Source organism: Oppia nitens, unplaced genomic scaffold (genome assembly GCF_028296485.1).
Source record: "Oppia nitens isolate AA-2021 unplaced genomic scaffold, nextdenovo-longstitch-racon4-pilon3 scaffold28_pilon_pilon_pilon, whole genome shotgun sequence".
NCBI lineage: Eukaryota > Metazoa > Arthropoda > Arachnida > Sarcoptiformes > Oppiidae > Oppia > Oppia nitens.
In genome coordinates, this window is record NW_026533208.1 from 1058642 (window position 1) to 1082500 (window position 23859).

Genomic DNA, 23859 nt, shown 5'->3' on the forward strand with positions numbered 1-23859 from the left:
TGCTAACAAATATATAGAAAACATAGATTTACAAGAAAAAAACAATTGATTCAAATGTTTAATTAAATTTTATTAAAACATTTTTTTATTTAAACACACATCTAATAAATGTACAAATATTTAATTATTTAGTATTTTATATTTAATAGATAATTAATATCTTACTGTACTAGAACTAGTAAAATATAAAAAATTAAAATTTATAAAATAATATTAATACCAATTATTATAATTAATTGATAGACATTTTTATAATATCCATTACAATGTTTCTTATAAGCAGATGGTGTTAACTATAAATGTATTTATTTATTATTTTTTTAAAAAATAAAATTAAAATAATTTTTAATCGAAAAAAGCAAATAAAAACAAAATAAATAAAATAAAAAGTACTCTTTTGATTAAAAAAAATAGCTAAAATTTTTTCAATGATTGTATTCAAACAATCTCTGATTCCTCTGATTTTGTATTTGAAAAAATTTGGTTTGACCTCTGATTTTGTATTTGAATTAATTTGGTTTGACCTCTGATTTTGTATTTGAATTAATTTGGTTTGACCTCTGATTTTGTATTTGAATTAATTTGGTTAGACCTCTGATTTTGTATTTGAAAAAATTTGGTTTGACCTCTGATTTTGTATTTGAATTAATTTGGTTTGACCTCTAACTTTGTATTTGAAAAAATTTGGTTTGACCTCTGATTTTGTATTTGAATTAATTTGGTTTGACCTCTAATTTTGTATTTGTATTAATTTGGTTTGACCTCTAATTTTGTATTTGAAAAAATTTGGTTTGACCTCTGATTTTGTATTTGAAAAAATTTGGTTAGACCTCTGATTTTGTATTTGAAAAAATTTGGTTTGACCTCTGATTTTGTATTTGAATTAATTTGGTTTGACCTCTGATTTTGTATTTGAAATAATTTGGTTTGACCTCTGATTTTGTATTTGAATTAATTTGGTTTGACCTCTTATTTTGTATTTGAATTAATTTGGTTTGACCTCTGATTTTGTATTTGAATAAATTTGGTTTGACCTCTAATTTTGTATTTGTATTAATTTGGTTTGACCTCTAATTTTGTATTTGAAAAAATTTGGTTTGACCTCTGATTTTGTATTTGAATTAATTTGGTTAGACCTCTGATTTTGTATTTGAATTAATTTGGTTTGACCTCTGATTTTGTATTTGAATTAATTTGGTTTGACCTCTAATTTTGTATTTGAAAAAATTTGGTTTGACCTCTGATTTTGTATTTGAATAAATTTGGTTTGACCTCTAATTTTGTATTTGAAAAAATTTGGTTTGACCTCTGATTTTGTATTTGAATAAATTTGGTTTGACCTCTGATTTTGTATTTGAAAAAATTTGGTTTGACCTCTGATTTTGTATTTGAATTAATTTGGTTTGACCTCTGATTTTGTATTTGAAAAAATTTGGTTTGACCTCTGATTTTGTATTTGAATTAATTTGGTTTGACCTCTGATTTTGTATTTGAATTAATTTGGTTTGACCTCTGATTTTGTATTTGAATTAATTTGGTTTGACCTCTGATTTTGTATTTGAATTAATTTGGTTTGACCTCTGATTTTGTATTTGAATTAATTTGGTTTGACCTCTGATTTTGTATTTGAATTAAACCTCTGATTTTGTATTTGAAAAATTTGGTTTGACCTCTGATTTTGTATTTGAATTAATTTGGTTTGACCTCTGATTTTGTATTTGAATTAATTTGGTTTGACCTCTGATTTTGTATTTGAATTAATTTTTTGTATTTTGAAAAAATTTGGTTTGACCTCTGATTTTGTATTTGAATTAATTTGGTTTGACCTCTGATTTTGTATTTGAAAAAATTTGGAAAAAATTTTTGACCTCTGATTTTGTATTTGAATTAATTTGGTTTGACCTCTGATTTTGTATTTGAATTAATTTGGTTTGACCTTGATTTTGTATTTGAATTAATTTGGTTTGACCTCTGATTTTGTATTTGAATTAATTTGGTTTGACCTCTGATTTTGTATTTGAATTAATTTGGTTTGACCTCTGATTTTGTATTTGAATTAATTTGGTTTGACCTCTGATTTTGTATTTGAATTAATTTGGTTTGACCTCTGATTTTGTATTTGAATTAATTTGGTTTGACCTCTGATTTTGTATTTGAATTAATTTGGTTTGACCTCTGATTTTGTATTTGAATTAATTTGGTTTGACCTCTGATTTTGTATTTGAATTAATTTGGTTTGAATTTTGTATTTGAATTAATTTGGTTTGACCTCTGATTTTGTATTTGAATTAATTTGGTTTGACCTCTGATTTTGTATTTGAATTAATTTGGTTTGACCTCTGATTTTGTATTTGAATTAAACCTCTATTTTGTATTTGAATTAATTTGGTTTGACCTCTGATTTTGTATTTTAAACCTCTAATTTGGTTTGACCTCTGATTTTGTATTTGAATTAATTTGGTTTGACCTCTGATTTTGTATTTGAATTAATTTGGTTTGACCTCTGATTTTGTATTTGAATTAATTTGGTTTGACCTCTGATTTTGTATTTGAATTAATTTGGTTTGACCTCTGATTTTGTATTTGAATTAATTTGGTTTGACCTCTATTTTGTATTTGAAAAAATTTGGTTTGACCTCTGAATTGATTTTGTAAAAATTTGGTTTGACCTCTGATTTTGTATTTGAATTAATTTGGTTTGACCTCTGATTTTGTATTTGAATTAATTTGGTTTGACCTCTGATTTTGTATTTGAAAAAATTTGGTTTGACCTCTGATTTTGTATTTGAATTAATTTGGTTTGACCTCTGATTTTGTATTTGAATTAATTTGGTTTGACCTCTGATTTTGTATTTGAAAATTAAACCTCTGATTTTGTATTTGAATTAATTTGGTTTGACCTCTGATTTTGTATTTGAATTAATTTTGTATTTTGTATTTGAATTAATTTGGTTTGACCTCTGATTTTGTATTTGAATTAATTTTTTGTATTTTGTATTTGAATTAATTTGGTTTGACCTCTGATTTTGTATTTGAATTAATTTGGTTTGACCTCTGATTTTGTATTTGAATTAATTTGGTTTGACCTCTGATTTTGTATTTGAATTAATTTGGTTTGACCTCTGATTTTGTATTTGAATTAATTTGGTTTGACCTCTGATTTTGTATTTGATTTTGTAAATTAATTTGGTTTGACCTCTGATTTTGTATTTGAATTAATTTGGTTTGACCTCTGATTTTGTATTTGACCTCTGATTTTGTATTTGAATTAATTTGGTTTGACCTCTGATTTTGTATTTGAATTAATTTGGTTTGACCTCTGATTTTGTATTTGAATTAATTTGGTTTGACCTCTGATTTTGTATTTGAATTAATTTGACCTCTGATTTTGTATTTGAATTAACCTCTGATTTTGTATTTGAATTAATTTGGTTTGACCTCTGATTTTGTATTTGAATTAATTTGGTTTGACCTCTGATTTTGTATTTGAATTAATTTGGTTTGACCTCTGATTTTGTATTTGAATTAATTTGGTTTGACCTCTGATTTTGTTTTGTATTTGGTTTTTGATTTTGTATTTGAATTAATTTGGTTTGACCTCTGATTTTGTATTTGAATTAATTTGGTTTGACCTCTGATTTTGTATTTGAATTAATTCTGAATTAATTTGGTTTGACCTCTGATTTTGTATTTGAATTAATTTGGTTTGACCTCTGATTTTGTATTTGAATTAATTTGGTTTGACCTCTGATTTTGTATTTGAATTAATTTGGTTTGACCTCTGATTTTGTATTTGAATTAATTTGGTTTGACCTCTGATTTTGTATTTGAATTAATTTGGTTTGACCTCTGATTTTGTATTTGAAAATTTGGTTTGACCTCTGATTTTGTATTTGAATTAATTTGGTTTGACCTCTGATTTTGTATTTGAATTAATTTGGTTTGACCTCTGATTTTGTATTTGAATTAATTTGGTTTGACCTCTGATTTTGTATTTGAATTAATTTGGTTTGACCTCTGATTTTGTATTTGAATTAATTTGGTTTGACCTCTGATTTTGTATTTGAAATTAATTTGGTTTGACCTCTGATTTTGTATTTGAATTAATTTGGTTTTTGATTTTGTATTTGAATTAATTTGGTTTGACCTCTAATTTTGTATTTGAAAAAATTTGGTTTGTCCTCTGATTTTGTATTTGAATTAATTTGGTTTGACCTCTGATTTTGTATTTGAATTAATTTGGTTTGACCTCTGATTTTGTATTTGAATTAATTTGGTTTGACCTCTGATTTTGTATTTGAAAAAATTTGGTTTGACCTCTGATTTTGTATTTGAATTAATTTGGTTTGACCTCTGATTTTGTATTTGAATTAATTTGGTTTGACCTCTGATTTTGTATTTGAATTAATTTGGTTTGACCTCTGATTTTGTATTTGAATTAATTTGGTTTGACCTCTGATTTTGTATTTGAATTAATTTGGTTTGACCTCTGATTTTGTATTTGAATTAATTTGGTTTGACCTCTGATTTTGTATTTGAATTAATTTGGTTTGACCTCTGATTTTGTATTTGAATTAATTTGGTTTGACCTCTGATTTTGTATTTGAATTAATTTGGTTTGACCTCTGATTTTGTATTTGAATTAATTTGGTTTGACCTCTGATTTTGTATTTGAATTAATTTGGTTTGACCTCTGATTTTGTATTTGAAAATTTGGTTTGAATTTTGTATTTGAATTAATTTGGTTTGACCTCTGATTTTGTATTTGAATTAATTTGGTTTGACCTCTGATTTTGTATTTGAATTAATTTGGTTTGACCTCTGATTTTGTATTTGAATTAATTTGGTTTGACCTCTGATTTTGTATTTGAATTAATTTGTGTGACCTCTGATTTTGTATTTGAATTAATTTGGTTTGACCTCTGATTTTGTATTTGAATTAATTTGGTTTGACCTCTGATTTTGTATTTGAATTAATTTGGTTTGACCTCTGATTTTGTATTTGAATTAATTTGGTTTGACCTTGATTTTGTATTTGAATTAATTTGGTTTGACCTCTAATTTGGTTTGACCTCTGATTTTGTATTTGAATTAATTTGGTTTGACCTCTGATTTTGTATTTGAACCTTAATTTGGTTTGACCTCTGATTTTGTATTTGAATTAATTTGGTTTGACCTCTGATTTTGTATTTGAATTAATTTGGTTTGACCTCTGATTTTGTATTTGAATTAATTTGGTTTGACCTCTGATTTTGTATTTGAATTAATTTGATTTTGTATTTGAAAAATTTGGTTTGACCTCTGATTTTGTATTTGAATTAATTTGGTTTGACTGATTTTGTATTTGAATTAATTTGACCTCTGATTTTGTATTTGACCTCTGATTTTGTATTTGAATTAATTTGGTTTGACCTCTGATTTTGTATTTGAATTAATTTGGTTTGACCTCTGATTTTGTATTTGAATTAATTTGGTTTGACCTCTGATTTTGTATTTGAATTAATTTGGTTTGACCTCTGATTTTGTATTTGAATTAATTTGGTTTGACCTCTGATTTTGTATTTGAATTAATTTGGTTTGACCTCTGATTTTGTATTTGAATTAATTTGGTTTGACCTCTGATTTTGTATTTGAATTAATTTGGTTTGACCTCTAATTTTGTATTTGAAAAAATTTGGTTTGACCTCTGATTTTGTATTTGAATTAATTTGGTTTGACCTCTGATTTTGTATTTGAATTAATTTGGTTTGACCTCTGATTTTGTATTTGAATTAATTTGGTTTGACCTCTGATTTTGTATTTGAAAAAATTTGGTTTGACCTCTGATTTTGTATTTGAATTAATTTGGTTTGACCTCTGATTTTGTATTTGACCTCTGATTTTGTATTTGAATTAATTTGGTTTTTGACCTCCTCTGATTTTGTATTTGAATTAATTTGGTTTGACCTCTAATTTTGTATTTGTATTTGAATTAATTTGGTTTGACCTCTGATTTTGTATTTGAATTAATTTGGTTTGACCTCTGATTTTGTATTTGAATTAATTTGGTTTGACCTCTGATTTTGTATTTGAATTAATTTGGTTTGACCTCTGATTTTGTATTTGAATTAATTTGTTTGACCTCTGATTTTGTATTTGAATTAATTTGGTTTGACCTCTAATTTTGTATTTGAAAAAATTTGGTTTGACCTCTGATTTTGTATTTGAATTAATTTGGTTTGACCTCTGATTTTGTATTTGAATTAATTTGGTTTGACCTCTGATTTTGTATTTGAATTAATTTGGTTTGACCTCTGATTTTGTATTTGAATTAATTTGGTTTGACCTCTGATTTTGTATTTGAATTAATTTGGTTTGACCTCTGATTTTGTATTTTTGACCTCTGATTTTGTATTTGAATTAATTTGGTTTGACCTCTGATTTTGTATTTGATTTTGTAAATTAATTTGGTTTGACCTCTGATTTTGTATTTGAATTAATTTGGTTTGACCTCTGATTTTGTATTTGACCTCTGATTTTGTATTTGAATTAATTTGGTTTGACCTCTGATTTTGTATTTGAATTAATTTGGTTTGACCTCTGATTTTGTATTTGAATTAATTTGGTTTGACCTCTGATTTTGTATTTGAATTTTGTATTTTGTATTTGAATTAATTTGGTTTGACCTCTGATTTTGTATTTGAATTAATTTGGTTTGACCTCTGATTTTGTATTTGAATTAATTTGGTTTGACCTCTGATTTTGTATTTGAATTAATTTTGTATTTGAATTAATTTGACCTCTGATTTTGTATTTGAATTAATTTGGTTTGACCTCTGAAAAAATTTTGTATTTGAATTAATTTGGTTTGAATTTTGTATTTGAATTAATTTGGTTTGACCTCTGATTTTGTATTTGAATTAATTTGGTTTGACCTCTGATTTTGTATTTGAATTAATTTGGTTTGACCTCTGACCTCTGATTTTGTATTTGAAAAAATGATTTTGTATTTGAATTAATTTGGTTTGACCTCTGATTTTGTATTTGAATTAATTTGGTTTGACCTCTGATTTTGTATTTGAAAAAATTTGGTTTGACCTCTGATTTTGTATTTGAATTAATTTGGTTTGACCTCTGATTTTGTATTTGAATTAATTTGGTTTGACCTCTGATTTTGTATTTGAATTAATTTGGAATTAATTTGGTTTGACCTCTGATTTTGTATTTGAATTAATTTGGTTTGACCTCTCTGATTTTGTATTTGATTTTGTATTTGAATTAATTTGGTTTGACCTCTGATTTTGTATTTGAAAATTAATTTGGTTTGACCTCTGATTTTGTATTTGAATTAATTTGGTTTGACCTCTGATTTTGTATTTGAATTAATTTGGTTTGACCTCTGATTTTGTATTTGAATAATTTGTATTTTGAATTAATTTGGTTTGACCTCTGATTTTGTATTTGAATTAATTTGGTTTGACCTCTGATTTTGTATTTGAAAAATTTGGTTTGACCTCTGATTTTGTATTTGAATTAATTTGGTTTGACCTCTGATTTTGTATTTGAATTAATTTGGTTTGACCTCTGATTTTGTATTTGAATTAATTTGGTTTGACCTCTGATTTTGTATTTGAATTAATTTGGTTTGACCTCTGATTTTGTATTTGTATTTGATTTTGTATTTGAATTAATTTGGTTTGACCTCTGATTTTGTATTTGAATTAATTTGGTTTGACCTCTAATTTTGTATTTGAATTAATTTGGTTTGACCTCTGATTTTGTTTTGAATTAATTTGGTTTGACCTCTGATTTTGTATTTGAATTAATTTGGTTTGACCTCTGATTTTGTATTTGAATTAATTTGGTTTGACCTCTGATTTTGTATTTGAATTAATTTGGTTTGACCTCTGATTTTGTATTTGAATTAATTTTTTGTATTTTGAATTAATTTGGTTTGACCTCTGATTTTGTATTTGAATTAATTTGGTTTGACCTCTGATTTTGTATTTGAATTAATTTGGTTTGACCTCTGATTTTGTATTTGAATTAATTTGGTTTGACCTCTGATTTTGTATTTGAATTAATTTGGTTTGACCTCTGATTTTGTATTTGAATTAATTTGGTTTGACCTCTGATTTTGTATTTGAATTAATTTGGTTTGACCTCTGATTTTGTATTTGAATTAATTTGGTTTGACCTCTGATTTTGTATTTGAATTAATTTGGTTTGACCTCTGATTTTGTATTTGAATTAATTTGGTTTGACCTCTGATTTTGTATTTGAATTAATTTGGTTTGACCTCTAATTTTGTATTTGTATTAATTTGGTTTGACCTCTAATTTTGTATTTGAAAAAATTTGGTTTGACCTCTGATTTTGTATTTGAATTAATTTGGTTTGACCTCTGATTTTGTATTTGAATTTTGGTTTGACCTCTGATTTTGTATTTGAATTAATTTGACCTTATTTTGTATTTGAATTAATTTGGTTTGACCTCTGATTTTGTATTTGAATTAATTTGGTTTGACCTCTGATTTTGTATTTGAATTAATTTGGTTTTGGTTTGACCTCTGATTTTGTATTTGAATTAATTTGGTTTGACCTCCTCTGATTTTGTATTTGAATTAACCTCTGATTTTGTATTTGAATTAATTTGGTTTGACCTCTGATTTTGTATTTGAATTAATTTGGTTTGACCTCTGATTTTGTATTTGAATTAATTTGGTTTGACCTCTGATTTTGTATTTGAATTAATTTGGTTTGACCTCTGATTTTGTATTTGAATTAATTTTTTGTATTTGTAAAAAATTTGGTTTGACCTCTGATTTTGTATTTGAATTAATTTGGTTTGACCTCTGATTTTGTATTTGAATTAATTTGGTTTGACCTCTGATTTTGTATTTGAATTAATTTGGTTTGACCTCTGATTTTGTATTTGAATTAATTTGGTTTGACCTCTGATTTTGTATTTGAATTAATTTGGTTTGACCTCTGATTTTGTATTTGAATTAATTTGGTTTGACCTCTAATTTTGTATTTGAAAAAATTTGGTTTGACCTCTGATTTTGTATTTGAATTAATTTGGTTTGACCTCTGATTTTGTATTTGAATTAATTTGGTTTGACCTCTGATTTTGTATTTGAATTAATTTGGTTTGACCTCTGATTTTGTTTTGTATTTGACCTCTGATTTTGTATTTGAATTAATTTGGTTTGACCTCTGATTTTGTATTTGAAAAAATTTGGTTTGACCTCTGATTTTGTATTTGAATTAATTTGGTTTGACCTCTGATTTTGTATTTGAATTAATTTGGTTTGACCTCTGATTTTGTATTTGAATTAATTTGGTTTGACCTCTGATTTTGTATTTGAATTAATTTGGTTTGACCTCTGATTTTGTATTTGAATTAATTTGGTTTGACCTCTGATTTTGTATTTGAATTAATTTGGTTTGACCTCTAATTTTGTATTTGAAAAAATTTGGTTTGTCCTCTGATTTTGTATTTGAATTAATTTGGTTTGACCTCTGATTTTGTATTTGAATTAATTTGGTTTGACCTCTGATTTTGTATTTGAATTAATTTGGTTTGACCTCTGATTTTGTATTTGAAAAAATTTGGTTTGACCTCTGATTTTGTATTTGAATTAATTTGGTTTGACCTCTAATTTTGTATTTGTATTAATTTGGTTTGACCTCTGATTTTGTATTTGAATTAATTTGGTTTGACCTCTGATTTTGTATTTGAATTAATTTGGTTTGACCTCTGATTTTGTATTTGAATTAATTTGGTTTGACCTGATTTTGTATTTGAATTAATTTTTTGTATTTTGTAATTAATTTGGTTTGACCTCTAATTTTGTATTTGTATTAATTTGGTTTGACCTCTGATTTTGTAATTTGGTTTTTGATTTTGTATTTGAATTAATTTGGTTTGACCTCTGATTTTGTATTTGAATTAATTTGGTTTGACCTCTGATTTTGTTTTGTATTTGAACCTCTAAATTTGAATTAATTTGGTTTGACCTCTGATTTTGTATTTGAAAAAATTTGGTTTGACCTCTGATTTTGTATTTGAATTAATTTGGTTTGACCTCTGATTTTGTATTTGAATTAATTTGGTTTGACCTCTGATTTTGTATTTGAAAAATTTGGTTTGACCTCTGATTTTGTATTTGAATTAATTTGGTTTGACCTCTGATTTTGTATTTGAAAAAATTTGGTTTGACCTCTGATTTTGTATTTGAAAAAATTTGGTTTGACCTCTGATTTTGTATTTGAAAAAATTTGGTTTGACCTCTGATTTTGTATTTGAATTAATTTGGTTTGACCTCTGATTTTGTATTTGAAAAAATTTGGTTTGACCTCTGATTTTGTATTTGAATTAATTTGGTTTGACCTCTGATTTTGTATTTGAATTAATTTGGTTTGACCTCTGATTTTGTATTTGAATTAATTTGGTTTGACCTCTGATTTTGTATTTGAATTAATTTGGTTTGACCTCTGATTTTGTATTTGAATTAATTTGGTTTGACCTCTGATTTTGTATTTGAAAAAATTGGTTTGACCTCTGATTTGTATTTGAAAAAATTTTTGACCTCTGATTTTGTATTTGAATTAATTTGGTTTGACCTCTGATTTTGTATTTGAATTAATTTGGTTTGACCTCTAATTTTGTATTTGAAAAAATTTGGTTTGACCTCTGATTTTGTATTTGAATTAATTTGGTTTGACCTCTGATTTTGTATTTGAATTAATTTGGTTTGACCTCTGATTTTGTATTTGAAAAAATTTGGTTTGACCTCTGATTTTGTATTTGAATTAATTTGGTTTGACCTCTGATTTTGTATTTGAATTAATTTGGTTTGACCTCTGATTTTGTATTTGAATTAATTTGGTTTGACCTCTGATTTTGTATTTGAATTAATTTGGTTTGACCTCTGATTTTGTATTTGAAAAAATTTGGTTTGACCTCTGATTTTGTATTTGAATTAATTTGGTTTGACCTCTGATTTTGTATTTGAATTAATTTGGTTTGACCTCTAATTTTGTATTTGAATTAATTTGGTTTGACCTCTGATTTTGTATTTGAAAAAATTAGGTTTGACCTCTGATTTTGTATTTGWATTAATTTGGTTTGACCTCTAATTTTGTATTTGAAAAAATTTGGTTTGACCTCTGATTTTGTATTTGAATTAATTTGGTTTGACCTCTGATTTTGTATTTGAATTAATTTGGTTTGACCTCTGATTTTGTATTTGAAAAAATTTGGTTTGACCTCTGATTTTGTATTTGAATTAATTTGGTTTGACCTCTAATTTTGTATTTGAAAAAATTTGTTTTGACCTCTGATTTTGTATTTGTATTAATTTGGTTTGACCTCTAATTTTGTATTTGAAAAAATTTTGTTTGACCTCTGATTTTGTATTTGAATTAATTTGGTTTGACCTCTGATTTTGTATTTGAATTAATTTGGTTTGACCTCTGATTTTGTATTTGAATTAATTTGGTTTGACCTCTGATTTTGTATTTGAAAAAATTTGGTTTGACCTCTAATTTTGTATTTGAATTAATTTGGTTTGACCTCTGATTTTGTATTTGAAAAAATTAGGTTTGACCTCTGATTTTGTATTTGAAAAAATTTGGTTTGACCTCTGATTTTGTATTTGAATTAATTTGGTTTGACCTCTAATTTTGTATTTGAAAAAATTTGGTTTGACCTCTGATTTTGTATTTGAATTAATTTGGTTTTACCTCTAATTTTGTATTTGAATTAATTTGGTTTGACCTCTGATTTTGTATTTGAATTAATTTGGTTTGACCTCTGATTTTGTATTTGAAAAAATTTGGTTTGACCTCTAATTTTGTATTTGAATTAATTTGGTTTGACCTCTGATTTTGTATTTGAAAAAATTAGGTTTGACCTCTGATTTTGTATTTGAAAAAATTAGGTTTGACCTCTGATTTTGTATTTGAAAAAATTTGGTTTGACCTCTGATTTTGTATTTTAATTAATTTGGTTTGACCTCTAATTTTGTATTTGAAAAAATTTGGTTTGACCTCTGATTTTGTATTTGAATTAATTTGGTTTGACCTCTAATTTTGTATTTGAATTAATTTGGTTTGACCTCTGATTTTGTATTTGAATTAATTTGGTTTGACCTCTGATTTTGTATTTGAATTAATTTGGTTTTACCTCTAATTTTGTATTTGAAAAAATTTGGTTTGACCTTTGATTTTGTATTTGTATTAATTTGGTTTGACCTCTAATTTTGTATTTGAAAAAATTTGGTTTGACCTCTGATTTTGTATTTGAATTAATTTGGTTTGACCTCTAATTTTGTATTTGAAAAAATTTGGTTTGACCTCTGATTTTGTATTTGAATTAATTTGGTTTTACCTCTAATTTTGTATTTGAATTAATTTGGTTTTACCTCTAATTTTGTATTTGAATTAATTTGGTTTGACCTCTAATTTTGTATTTGAAAAAATTTGGTTTGACCTCTAATTTTGTATTTGAATTAATTTGGTTTGACCTCTGATTTTGTATTTGAAAAAATTAGGTTTGACCTCTGATTTTGTATTTGAAAAAATTTGGTTTGACCTCTGATTTTGTATTTGAATTAATTTGGTTTGACCTCTGATTTTGTATTTGAATTAATTTGGTTTGAACTCTGATTTTGTATTTGAAAAAATTTGGTTTGACCTCTGATTTTGTATTTGAATTAATTTGGTTTGACCTCTGATTTTGTATTTGAATTAATTTGGTTTGACCTCTGATTTTGTATTTGAATTAATTTGGTTTGACCTCTAATTTTGTATTTGAAAAAATTTGGTTTGACCTCTGATTTTGTATTTGAAAAAATTTGGTTTGACCTCTGATTTTGTATTTGAATTAATTTGGTTTGACCTCTGATTTTGTATTTGAAAAAATTTGGTTTGACCTCTGATTTTGTATTTGAATTAATTTGGTTTGAACTTTGATTTTGTGTTAGAAAAAATTTGGTTTGACTTCTGATTTTGTATTTGAATTAATTTGGTTTGACCTCTGATTTTGTATTTGAATTAATTTGGTTTGAACTCTGATTTTGTGTTAGAAAAAATTTGGTTTGACTTCTGATTTTGTATTTGAATTAATTTGGTTTGACCTCTGATTTTGTATTTGAATTAATTTGGTTTGAACTCTGATTTTGTGTTAGAAAAAATTTGGTTTGACTTCTGATTTTGTATTTGAATTAATTTGGTTTGACCTCTGATTTTGTATTTGAAAAAATTTGGTTTGACCTCTGATTTTGTATTTGAAAAAATTTGGTTTGACCTCTGATTTTGTATTTGAATTAATTTGGTTTGACCTCTAATTTTGTATTTGAATTAATTTGGTTTGACCTCTGATTTTGTATTTGAATTAATTTGGTTTGACCTCTGATTTTGTATTTGAATTAATTTGGTTTGACCTCTGATTTTGTATTTGAATTAATTTGTTTTGAACTCTGATTTTGTATTTGAATTAATTTGGTTTGACCTCTGATTTTGTATTTGAATTAATTTGGTTTGACCTCTGATTTTGTATTTGAATTAATTTGGTTTGACCTCTGATTTTGTATTTGAAAAAATTTGGTTTGACCTCTGATTTAGTAGTATTCTTTATTTGTTATCATCAAATTAGTTTGTTTCAAATTTATTCTTTGACAATAAAAACGTCTGCTTTTTGCTATTTTTGTACACAGTTTTTGCTTAACATAAGAAAGCCCAATTTATTATATTTTTATAAGTGATATTATTGTCTACACAAATATTTTTAAATACTAAATTTTTACTAAAAGTTTATAGAAAAATATTGTTTATTTAAACAAAGAATACATTTTTACAAAACATCGCATACTTTTTTAATTAATAAAATTATGTAATATAAAAGCAATTAACTCATATCACATCCAATAGGAGATGATATTATTTGGCGAAAGTATGACGCTTACAACCCTTAATCCCTTTGATGTCAAAGAGATCCCGAGCAATTCTGAAAACTAATAAATAAGAGAAAAATTTATTGAATTAATATATCGAAAATAAAAGTAAGAGAAATATAAAGTAAATGAAATGAAAAGTGAGAGAAATAAAAAGTGAAAATAAAACAAATAGGAGAAAAATGATTGGCTGACTGACCAACTCACTGATCGATTGACTAGACTAACTTGACGTATCCATTAGTATTTTTCTATTTTAAACAAACTATTTTTACAAAAATGATTTTATTATACATGTAACACAAACATACATAGCATAACATTCCTTGAATGGTATCGATATGTGCAATGTTAGTGAAATTCTACTCAAACTGGATTAGTTCAGATCAGTTCCCAATCAAGTAGTGTTAATGTAAACATGAAATGATATGTAAAAATTCCAATCATAGAGTTTGTATAAATATTGTTATGTTAAATAGAGCTATCTTATCTAAAATTAAAAAAGCCACTTAAAAAATCTAACGTAACATGTAAATAATATAATAAATGTTTTTAAAAATTTTTATAAGTGCAACGTGGAACTATTAAATATAATAAAATTTAACTTTATTAATAAGAATTAAAAAATTGTTTAAATAATAATGGACTTTAAAAATAAAATAATTTTAAAAAATAAGGTAATATATAATTTAAATTTTAGTATAAAAATAAATACTTGTATTTAATAAGTAAAAACTTTTTTAGATTAATTGTAAATATTAATTTTTTATATTTTATTATTTCATCTATCTTTGTAATTGCGATTTTGGTTAATGTTAATTATACTACTTCTAAACAAAATACTGACAATTAAAATAATGAAAAATTTTGTAAAATTTTTATTAATGAAATAAATAGTAATACTGTGGATACAGGTATTTAAAATATAAGATAAATAACACATCAAACCCTCCATTTTATACAGTAATCACATTATACATGTGCACTTATATTGTAATCTATTCAAACACGTATTTTAATTGTAAAAGTTTTAATAGTAATTAATAAATTTATTTAAATATTAACTATTGTGTGTTAACTATCGTATCTGATATACACTACACTGATCGTCTCAAGAGTTGTCTACCGGTTGTCTACTATTACACTGAAGATATCCAACTGGTTCCGTGTCGAATGAGTTAGACAGTCATCCAGAGCTTGGGATCAACTCCAGCAGCTTTACCGTAGGCCACCACTACTGCAAGTGATCAACACATTTATCATCTGATAGGTCTCATAACGATTGTTCAGGTGATCCTCTATTAGTAATTGGTTGTTCAATCAAATCATACTTATAAGTAGTATATATTGTGTTTAACAATGAAAATAATTTCATGCAATCAGTACTATATATAGGGTTATAACATTGAAAATATTGTTTCCATGGAAACGCTAGACTGTATCTGTATACCGATATAGCTCTATACACACCCAACCAGTTATAGTAGAACTTCACTTCCCTTACAATATATATATATATGATATCTATATATATATATATATATATATATGATTTCTATACTAAAATTACCCTAGAGCAACTTATATATTTTTTTATGATGTTTAATTTTTTATTTATAGATAGACCTAACCCCCCCCACCCACTTACCCCCACCGATTGATGAATCATAAAAATTATTTTAAACATTTTTGAAAAAATTATTTGAAAAAAATAAATCAATTTTTTTAGTTGTAATTTAATAGTTTTATGTAAAAAATAATTAATTTTTTCGTTCAAATAATCAGATAATTAGTTATTAATTAGTTATTGATTACATTAGTTGATGATAATTCATATATAATAAAACAATAACAAAAAAATATCGTTTTATAAATACTAAAATCTATATATTTTTAACAAATTTATTATTTATTTTTAATAATTTTAATTTTAGTTTATATTTTAAATGTTTTTATAACAATTGTCATTAAAACTCAAAATTCAAATTATATATATATTTTTAATATTTAATATAAAGAAATATATTATGAAAAATGTTTTTTATTTTAAAATTACTAAATGTTAAAAATTGTTTTTAATTTTTTTATTTAATTTAAATTTTACAAATAATTACTAGATTAATTATTAAATTAATTATTTTTTAAAAAATTCACAAAAAATATTAAATATTAATTAATTAACAATTTTTTTAAAAGCATTGAATTGTTTAACTTTTTATCTATTTTTTACGTTTTTTGTTTGTTTGTTTGTTTAATAATAATAATAGTTTTATATGTAGTTTAAAACAACAACAACTAAAAACTTAATCTATAAATAAAACTTAAAAATTAAAAAACAAAAAATTGTGAACAAAATAAAAAATTAATTTTTTAATTATTATTAATAATAAATAATTATAATTATTATAATTATAATTGAAATTTAAACCAAAAAAAAAATAGTTAATAATAATATTTAATAAATTATTTCTATAATTACTGATTAGATAGATTGGTATATAATAGTAATAATAATAGAGAGCACCGGTATGCTAGACATGCCTGAATATTGTTGACTAAATAAGCAAGGTCCTCGGTAGTATAGTGGTTAGTATCCCCGCCTGTCACGCGGGAGACCGGGGTTCGATTCCCCGCCGGGGAGCTTTTTATTTTTTTTTTGTTTGTGTGCGTATGCATAACATTGTTTTTTTAATAATAATAATAATTTAGTTGTTTATTATTATTATTAATATTAATCATTTTTTTGTGTTTTAATTTTTTATTATTATTTATAATTTCATAATTATAATTATTAATAATTTGATACAAATACAAAATTTGTTGTTTTATAAAAACCATGTAATATATATACAGTAAATTGTAATAATTTTTTTTATTAATTAAATAAATAAATAGATTAACTATAGGATCTAATTATTATTATTATTAGTAAAATTATTGTCTAATTGTTTAAAAGTAAAAACAAATTTGTTAAATAAATTAACATTTTATTAAATTGATTTAGTATTAATAAAAAATTTTTTTACATACATTTTAATATCTATAGAAATACAGTATATATTGACTTATGTTTGACTACTATTAGATGGAGTTAGTTATGTCATTGAGTGTATATATATACAGTATGTATAACAAGTGTATGGAGTTAAACATGTTATCTGTATATATATATACAGTATATACTGTACATACAGTACAGTATATTTCAATATGTTTTTGTACGCAATATCTACTGTATGAGAGAGAGTCTATCGATATTCTGGTTGTAAATTCTGGGATCGAAAGAGAGAGAGAGAGAGAGAGAGAGAGAGAGAGAGAGAGAGAGAGAGAGAGAGAGAGAGAGAGAGAGAGTTAGAGAGTGGCAGTGGTTTTGTTGTCGAGATATGATAGGACTGTGCGAACCGCATACCAGTGCTGCTGCTGTTGTTGTAGTAGTAGTGTATAGCTTGCGCCCAGACATCTCTCATCACTACATCACTACACACACACACACACACACACACTACTAGTGCTATTAGTAGGTCCACAATCTATCTCCAGGAGCTCTCAGATAGAGAGAGAGAGAGAGACCCTAATATCCACTAATTTTTGTGTTGTTTTTTTTGCTTTTTTGTATTTAATATATAAATATATTATAGTATTGGATATTTCCATACATAATATAAAAATTATATAATATATAAATAAATTGTTGATTAAGTGTATAATAAAAAAAATAATAAATTTATATATAAAAAAAGTTTTATTACATTTCTATATAATCATATTAATAATAATATTGGTTTTTAATCTATTATTATTATTAATGCTATTGTTATATAACCCAAATTTTTTTTGGATCAATTATATAACTTGATATATATATATGTAATATTTATCAGATAAATATAATAATAATAATAACAAAAATTTATTGATTATAATATTTTTAAAAAAAAAGTTTATGATAATAATAAATCTGATATTATATATAATATATGAATTAACAAATAATATATATATATATATATATATATAAAGATAAATAAATAAAATAAATTTATTTATTATTACATATATAGTTGTGTATGTGTGGTATGATTCAGTGTTTTTTGGATATTAAACATCAAAATAATAAAATAATAAAAAAGTTTTTTATTTTTTATGTATACAATATCTCTACTTAATGATTACATTAATTATACATTTAAACGCAAATAAAAAATCATTGCATACATAATATAATTACAACAACAATATATCTAATATAATAATAATAATAATAAATTTTGTTAATATTTTTATCAATAAAAAAAATTTTCGGATAATATATTTATTATTATTATATATATATATATATATTAATGTGATGTTTAATAATTGTGATTTTCAACAATAATACCAGTGTATAAATAATATATAAATAATAATTTTATTGTGTGTATGTTTTAAATGTGTCTAAAAAAAATCTATATGTTTTTGAAGATAAACAAAACAAAAACAAAAAATACTAAATAAATAAATCAATATTTTAATGGTTTTTAAATTTTCTTAGTGTTTTTCCTCCCAAATACAAGTGAACAAAAAAATTTGTGCGAAAAAAATATATATTCAAAAATAAGTTTATATTTTTTCCTTCAAAAAAATAAAATAGAGATTCAAATTGTTTTTTTCAAGTAAAATAAAACTAAATTTTTTTTATTAATATTCAAGTTATATGTATATTATATATACAGTATATATTGAAAGACAGTGAGTGTATAAACAACAACAACAACAACAAAAAAGGAGTGAAAATATTATTATTATTTCAAAAATAAAAAATTTATATTCAAAACAACAACACATAAGAATATTCTGGTGTTATATATATATACTGTATATATATATATATACAGAGAGAGAGAGAGAGAGAGAGAGAAAAAGTTAATGCATGCATAGTGTATAAGAAATTTTTTTATATAAAAAAATTATAAAAAATAATATATATATATATATATAAAGTTGTTTTTTTCAATCGTTGGTGTATTTTGTTATATTATTATTATTATTATCATCAAATTTTTTTAGTGTATTTTATGTATACTGAAATAAAAAGGTTTGTATATATATTTTTTTAAAAATAAATTTTTTATTATTATATTTACTATAGTTGTGTGTATGTTGTTGTTGTTGTTGTTGTTGTCATCACTTTTATTTAAGCAAAAATATATATCAATATATATATACAACAAAAATATATTTATATATAAATATATTGATTTGAAAAATCTTTTACTTAATACTAAATATATATATATATATATATATATTGAATATAATTTGATATACAGTATAGTATATACTGTACTGTAAATATTAGTATATATAGTATTAATAATATTAATGTAATTAATGATTATATTTATAGATAGAGAAATGGATTTTTATTATTTATATTATTAATGATTGCATTCATTGAATAATAATATTATTAATATAGAAATTAGTATTAATATTAATAAATGTTTGATAGTTTTTAAGATAATTTTTTTTTGACATTAATAAAAGTCGTATAGAGCTTCCCATATACTTTATATATATATATATATATATATATATATATATAAGGAGTGTATGTTTTTATCTAATATTATATTAAACTACTATAGACTATAAGTCATCATAAATATCAACTGTACTATATATATATATAAATATATGACTGTCCTCTCCATACATACATTTTTTTCACAGTCGACCGCATCATATAATATGATAAACTATAATATAATATAATAAGAGAAGAGACGATGACTACGAATAATAATAATAATAATAATAATATATTAAACAACTCTTAGAAAGACATTTTTGCGTCTCATCTCTCATATCTAACTTTCCCCTTAACTATACATACCGTATATACAATATATATATATATAATATATAATTTGAATGATATTTTCATTGACTCTTCAAATAATAGTTGGTTTACTGGATATACAATATATAGTATATATTGTATATATTGTAGATATACTACTAAACAATATCTACAGGACATCTACTACTACTACTAAATAAATGTATAATAATATTATTAATATAATATTATATAATATAATGGATTTGTATAATATTTTTGTTTTGTTTGTTTGTTTGTTTTTCATAAATATATTTATTATTATTTTTAGAAATATATATATATATTTTTAAACAAAATATCGGTATATATATAATAAATAAATATATATATAACTTATTCATATGTTTATCTATATACTACTATACAGTATATGAATATCAATTGTTTCATTGTGTGTGTGTGTGTGTGTGTATGTATGTGTATGTATGTATGTATGTATGTATGTGTGTATGTATGTATGTGTGTGTATGTATGTATGTGAATATAAATATGTATTTTATTTACTATATTTACTATATTTACTAATATTATTATTATTTTTTTTAAATAGTTTTTTTGTCGGTGACATTATCGGGTGATGAAACCTAACTACTATTGTTAACACACTGTGCTCAACAACCCTCATCAAAAAAAAAACAAAACCCCAGTGGGGTTGAACCCATCACACACCCACCCACCCACACGCACAGCATATCTATATATATGATATATAAGCCAAGCAACAGATCAATCAATCAACAAAATTGTTATTAAATTATTTAATAAGTGTTTTAGTTGTGTGACTGTGAACTACTGTGCCGTCGTGTTTGAACAGTATCGACAACATCGAGGAATAGTAGATAATAATAATAATGTCGACAACATTGGATAGAAAGAGGACAACAACAACAACACCGACACCCGGGTTGCGTACGACTAAACAACAACGACAGCCGGGAATGTCAGCCAAACAATTACATCCAGACATTAGTAGACAACACCAACAAAAACAGCCTAAAACCAAGTGCTGGTGCTGTCGACGACTCCTAGCCTTCCTGTTCTCACATATAGGACTCGGTTGTCTAGTGTTTGCTTATAGTCTAATCGGAGCCTTTATTTTTCGGCACTTTGAAGGTATGTATAGAAATAATATGACATTATTTAAAAAAAAATTAAATAATTTATAAAAAATTCATTAAAAGAAAACAAAATTTTGTTTAAAAATATTATTATATAAAGAAAAATTCACATTTTTTTATTGTACAATACATACCATTTACTCTTTATTTTTGTTTTATAAGTTATATATATATTGTTTGCTATTTATTTAGTTTTCATTTTAGTTTCTCTCTCTGTCTCTCTCTCTCTCTCTCTCTCTCTCTCTTCTCTCTCTCTCTCTCTGTCTCTCTGTCTCTCTGTCTCTCTTCAATCTGTCTCTCTGTCTTTTTATATTATACTTTAAGATATCATATTTTTCTTTAAGATATATATATATATATATTTAGATATCATATATAAAAAATATATATTTGTTTGCAAATACAATACAAATAAAAAAAATTTATAAATATATTTACTGTATATGTTTGCAAATAAATATATATTTTATTTGACTCTCTCTCTCTCTCTCTCTCTCTCTCTCTCTCTCTCTCTCTCTCTCTCTCTCTCTCTCTCTCATCTCAACTCATCTTCAAAAATAAATAAATAATTTTTGTTTAACCAAATATTATAGAGCCGTACGAACGGGAAAAATCATCGGAAGTGCTGTCCATACGCAACATAACTGTCCACAATCTATGGACAGAAACATTAAAACTGAATGTCTTATACAAAGACAACTGGACATCGATGGCTTCAAAAGAAATTGAAAAATTTCAACAAAATCTCATACAAGCCGTCAAAGATGGCTACGATGGCAGCGGTGGTGACAAACAAATGGATAGTAGTAGTGGTAGACATAATAATAATAATAATAGACATCATCAGTGGTCACTATCTGGCTCATGGATGTACAGTCTGACTGTTATTAGTACGATAGGTATGTGCCCAAAAAAAACTAAAATAATTTTTTTATATATATAAAATTTTTTTATTATTGTAAAATTTATTTGTATTTATATATATTTGCGATAATATATAATTATTTATATATATATATATATATATATATATATATATATATATATRCATATATGCATATATAAAGTTAAAACTATAAACTAAACATAAACTATATATATACAGTATATATATTACATAGTTTTTATATATTTAAGTTAATAGGAGTATAACATTGTAATGCAATTTTTTTAAAAAAAATTTAGATAAATATATATAAATCCAGGGTTAAGTAAGGGGGGGGGGGGGGGGGTAAGGCCAAAATACCCCCCCCTAAGATCGAGAAATTGGGATTTTACCCCCCAGACTTTTTGACCAAATTGAAAAAATTGTCGCTTAAAAACGAGGAGAAATGACCCCCCCCCTAAAATTTCGGCGCCGAAGGCGCCGAAAATTTTTTTGAAATTTATAAAAATTTTAATTTTAGTTGATACTATTTTAGTAAGTGTTTTTATGTTTTTAATATTTATAAAAATCTAATTATTGATTAAAAATAGTTAAAATAACGTTAAAAGTCATCAAAAAATAACATTATTTTAATTAAAATAAACTAAAAAATTAAAAATTACCTATTTGTTGAAAAGAGTAATCATATTACAATTTAAATATAAGTTTAAGAAGTTAATAAAACAATAAATACTTATGTTTTTATTAATAATTTTTAAATTTTAAATAAAAAATTTAAAAATATTTTCAATTTTGTACTTAATATAATTAAACTTTAACGAAATTTGAGTTAAATAAGTAGTATTCAGTCAGTATTTGTATAAAAATAAAAATATATAACAAACTATAAACATTAAGTATTGTTTAAAAAATTAATTATGTTAAAAGTTAAAAATTATTAAAATACTAAAAATAACTCATAGTGTATCATTAATGCTTTTATCAACTATTTTTAAATCTTAAATACATTATTTTATTTTTTTTGTTAAAATTTAAGTTTTTATTAATTTTAAAAAATTTTTTTAAAAAATATTTATTTTTTGTTAAAATTTAAATTTTTGTTAATTTTTAAGTTTTTTAAGTTTTTTTTTATATTTTTGGAAATTTTACCTATTTTCCCGGGAATTTATACGGGAACTTGTGGGAATTTTATTGAATTTACATGGGAATATTCGGGAACTTAAGGAATTTTTAGGGAATTTTCTCTAGACCCCCCCCCCTTGATTTTGGATTTTTGAAAAAATTGCCGTTTAAAAATGCAATAAAAATCTTACCCCACCCAATACCCCCCCCAAGATTTTTTGAGAATTTTGTAAATTTTACCCCGGTCTACCCCCCTAAAATCCAAAACCTTGCTTAACCCTGATATAAATCATATTTTATTTGATTTAACCAAAAATATATATATATATATAAATAAATCAAAATTTTTTATTTATTATTATTACTATTACTACTATTTATTTAAATATTATGCATATATTTATATACAATATATTTTCTCAGTAATATAAGTAAGATTTACATTAAATTTATATGTAATTTATATATATATATATATATATTAAATAAAAAACATTTTTAAAGTTAAGTAAAACAGCGATTTGCTATTTTATTAGAGAGCAATGAAAAAATAAACTAAAAAATAATAAAAATAAATAAATAAATAAACTAAAACAAAATTTGCCTGAAATTTGTTTCAATTATATATGTGTTTCAATTGGCCAATTCATAGGCAAATTGGCTTACAATTCATTGACTAAAATTTATTTATTTTTTTTAGTTATTTTAAAGAGTTTTTTTCTGATAAAAAAAATTTACTTATTTTATGTATGTATATATATATATATATATATATATATATATATATACCTATATGTGTTTGACTATATATATATATATAAACTGGTATTTATATTGTATATTCAATGCAGAAATTTTCAATTCAATGCATTATTCAAATTGATCTCTAAGTTAACTGACTGTAAGT

General features: G+C 23.8%; 1 protein-coding gene and 1 non-coding gene across 2 annotated transcripts in view; both read left to right on the forward strand.

The window, feature by feature from the left end:
• Positions 1 to 16508: 16508 nt before the first annotated feature.
• Positions 16509 to 16580, forward strand: Trnad-guc (transfer RNA aspartic acid (anticodon GUC)). Its single transcript has one exon. It is a non-coding gene; the product is annotated as a tRNA-Asp (tRNA).
• A 3864-nt stretch (positions 16581 to 20444) lies between these two features.
• Positions 20445 to 23859, forward strand: part of LOC128954665 (uncharacterized) — a 46357-nt gene continuing 42942 nt past the window's right edge. The window contains exons 1-2 of the mRNA XM_054300268.1: positions 20445 to 20939; positions 21538 to 21843. Of these exons, the coding sequence (XP_054156243.1) occupies positions 20678 to 20939; positions 21538 to 21843 (568 nt within the window). The 5' untranslated portion in view covers positions 20445 to 20677. The remainder of the gene's footprint in view (positions 20940 to 21537; positions 21844 to 23859) is intronic.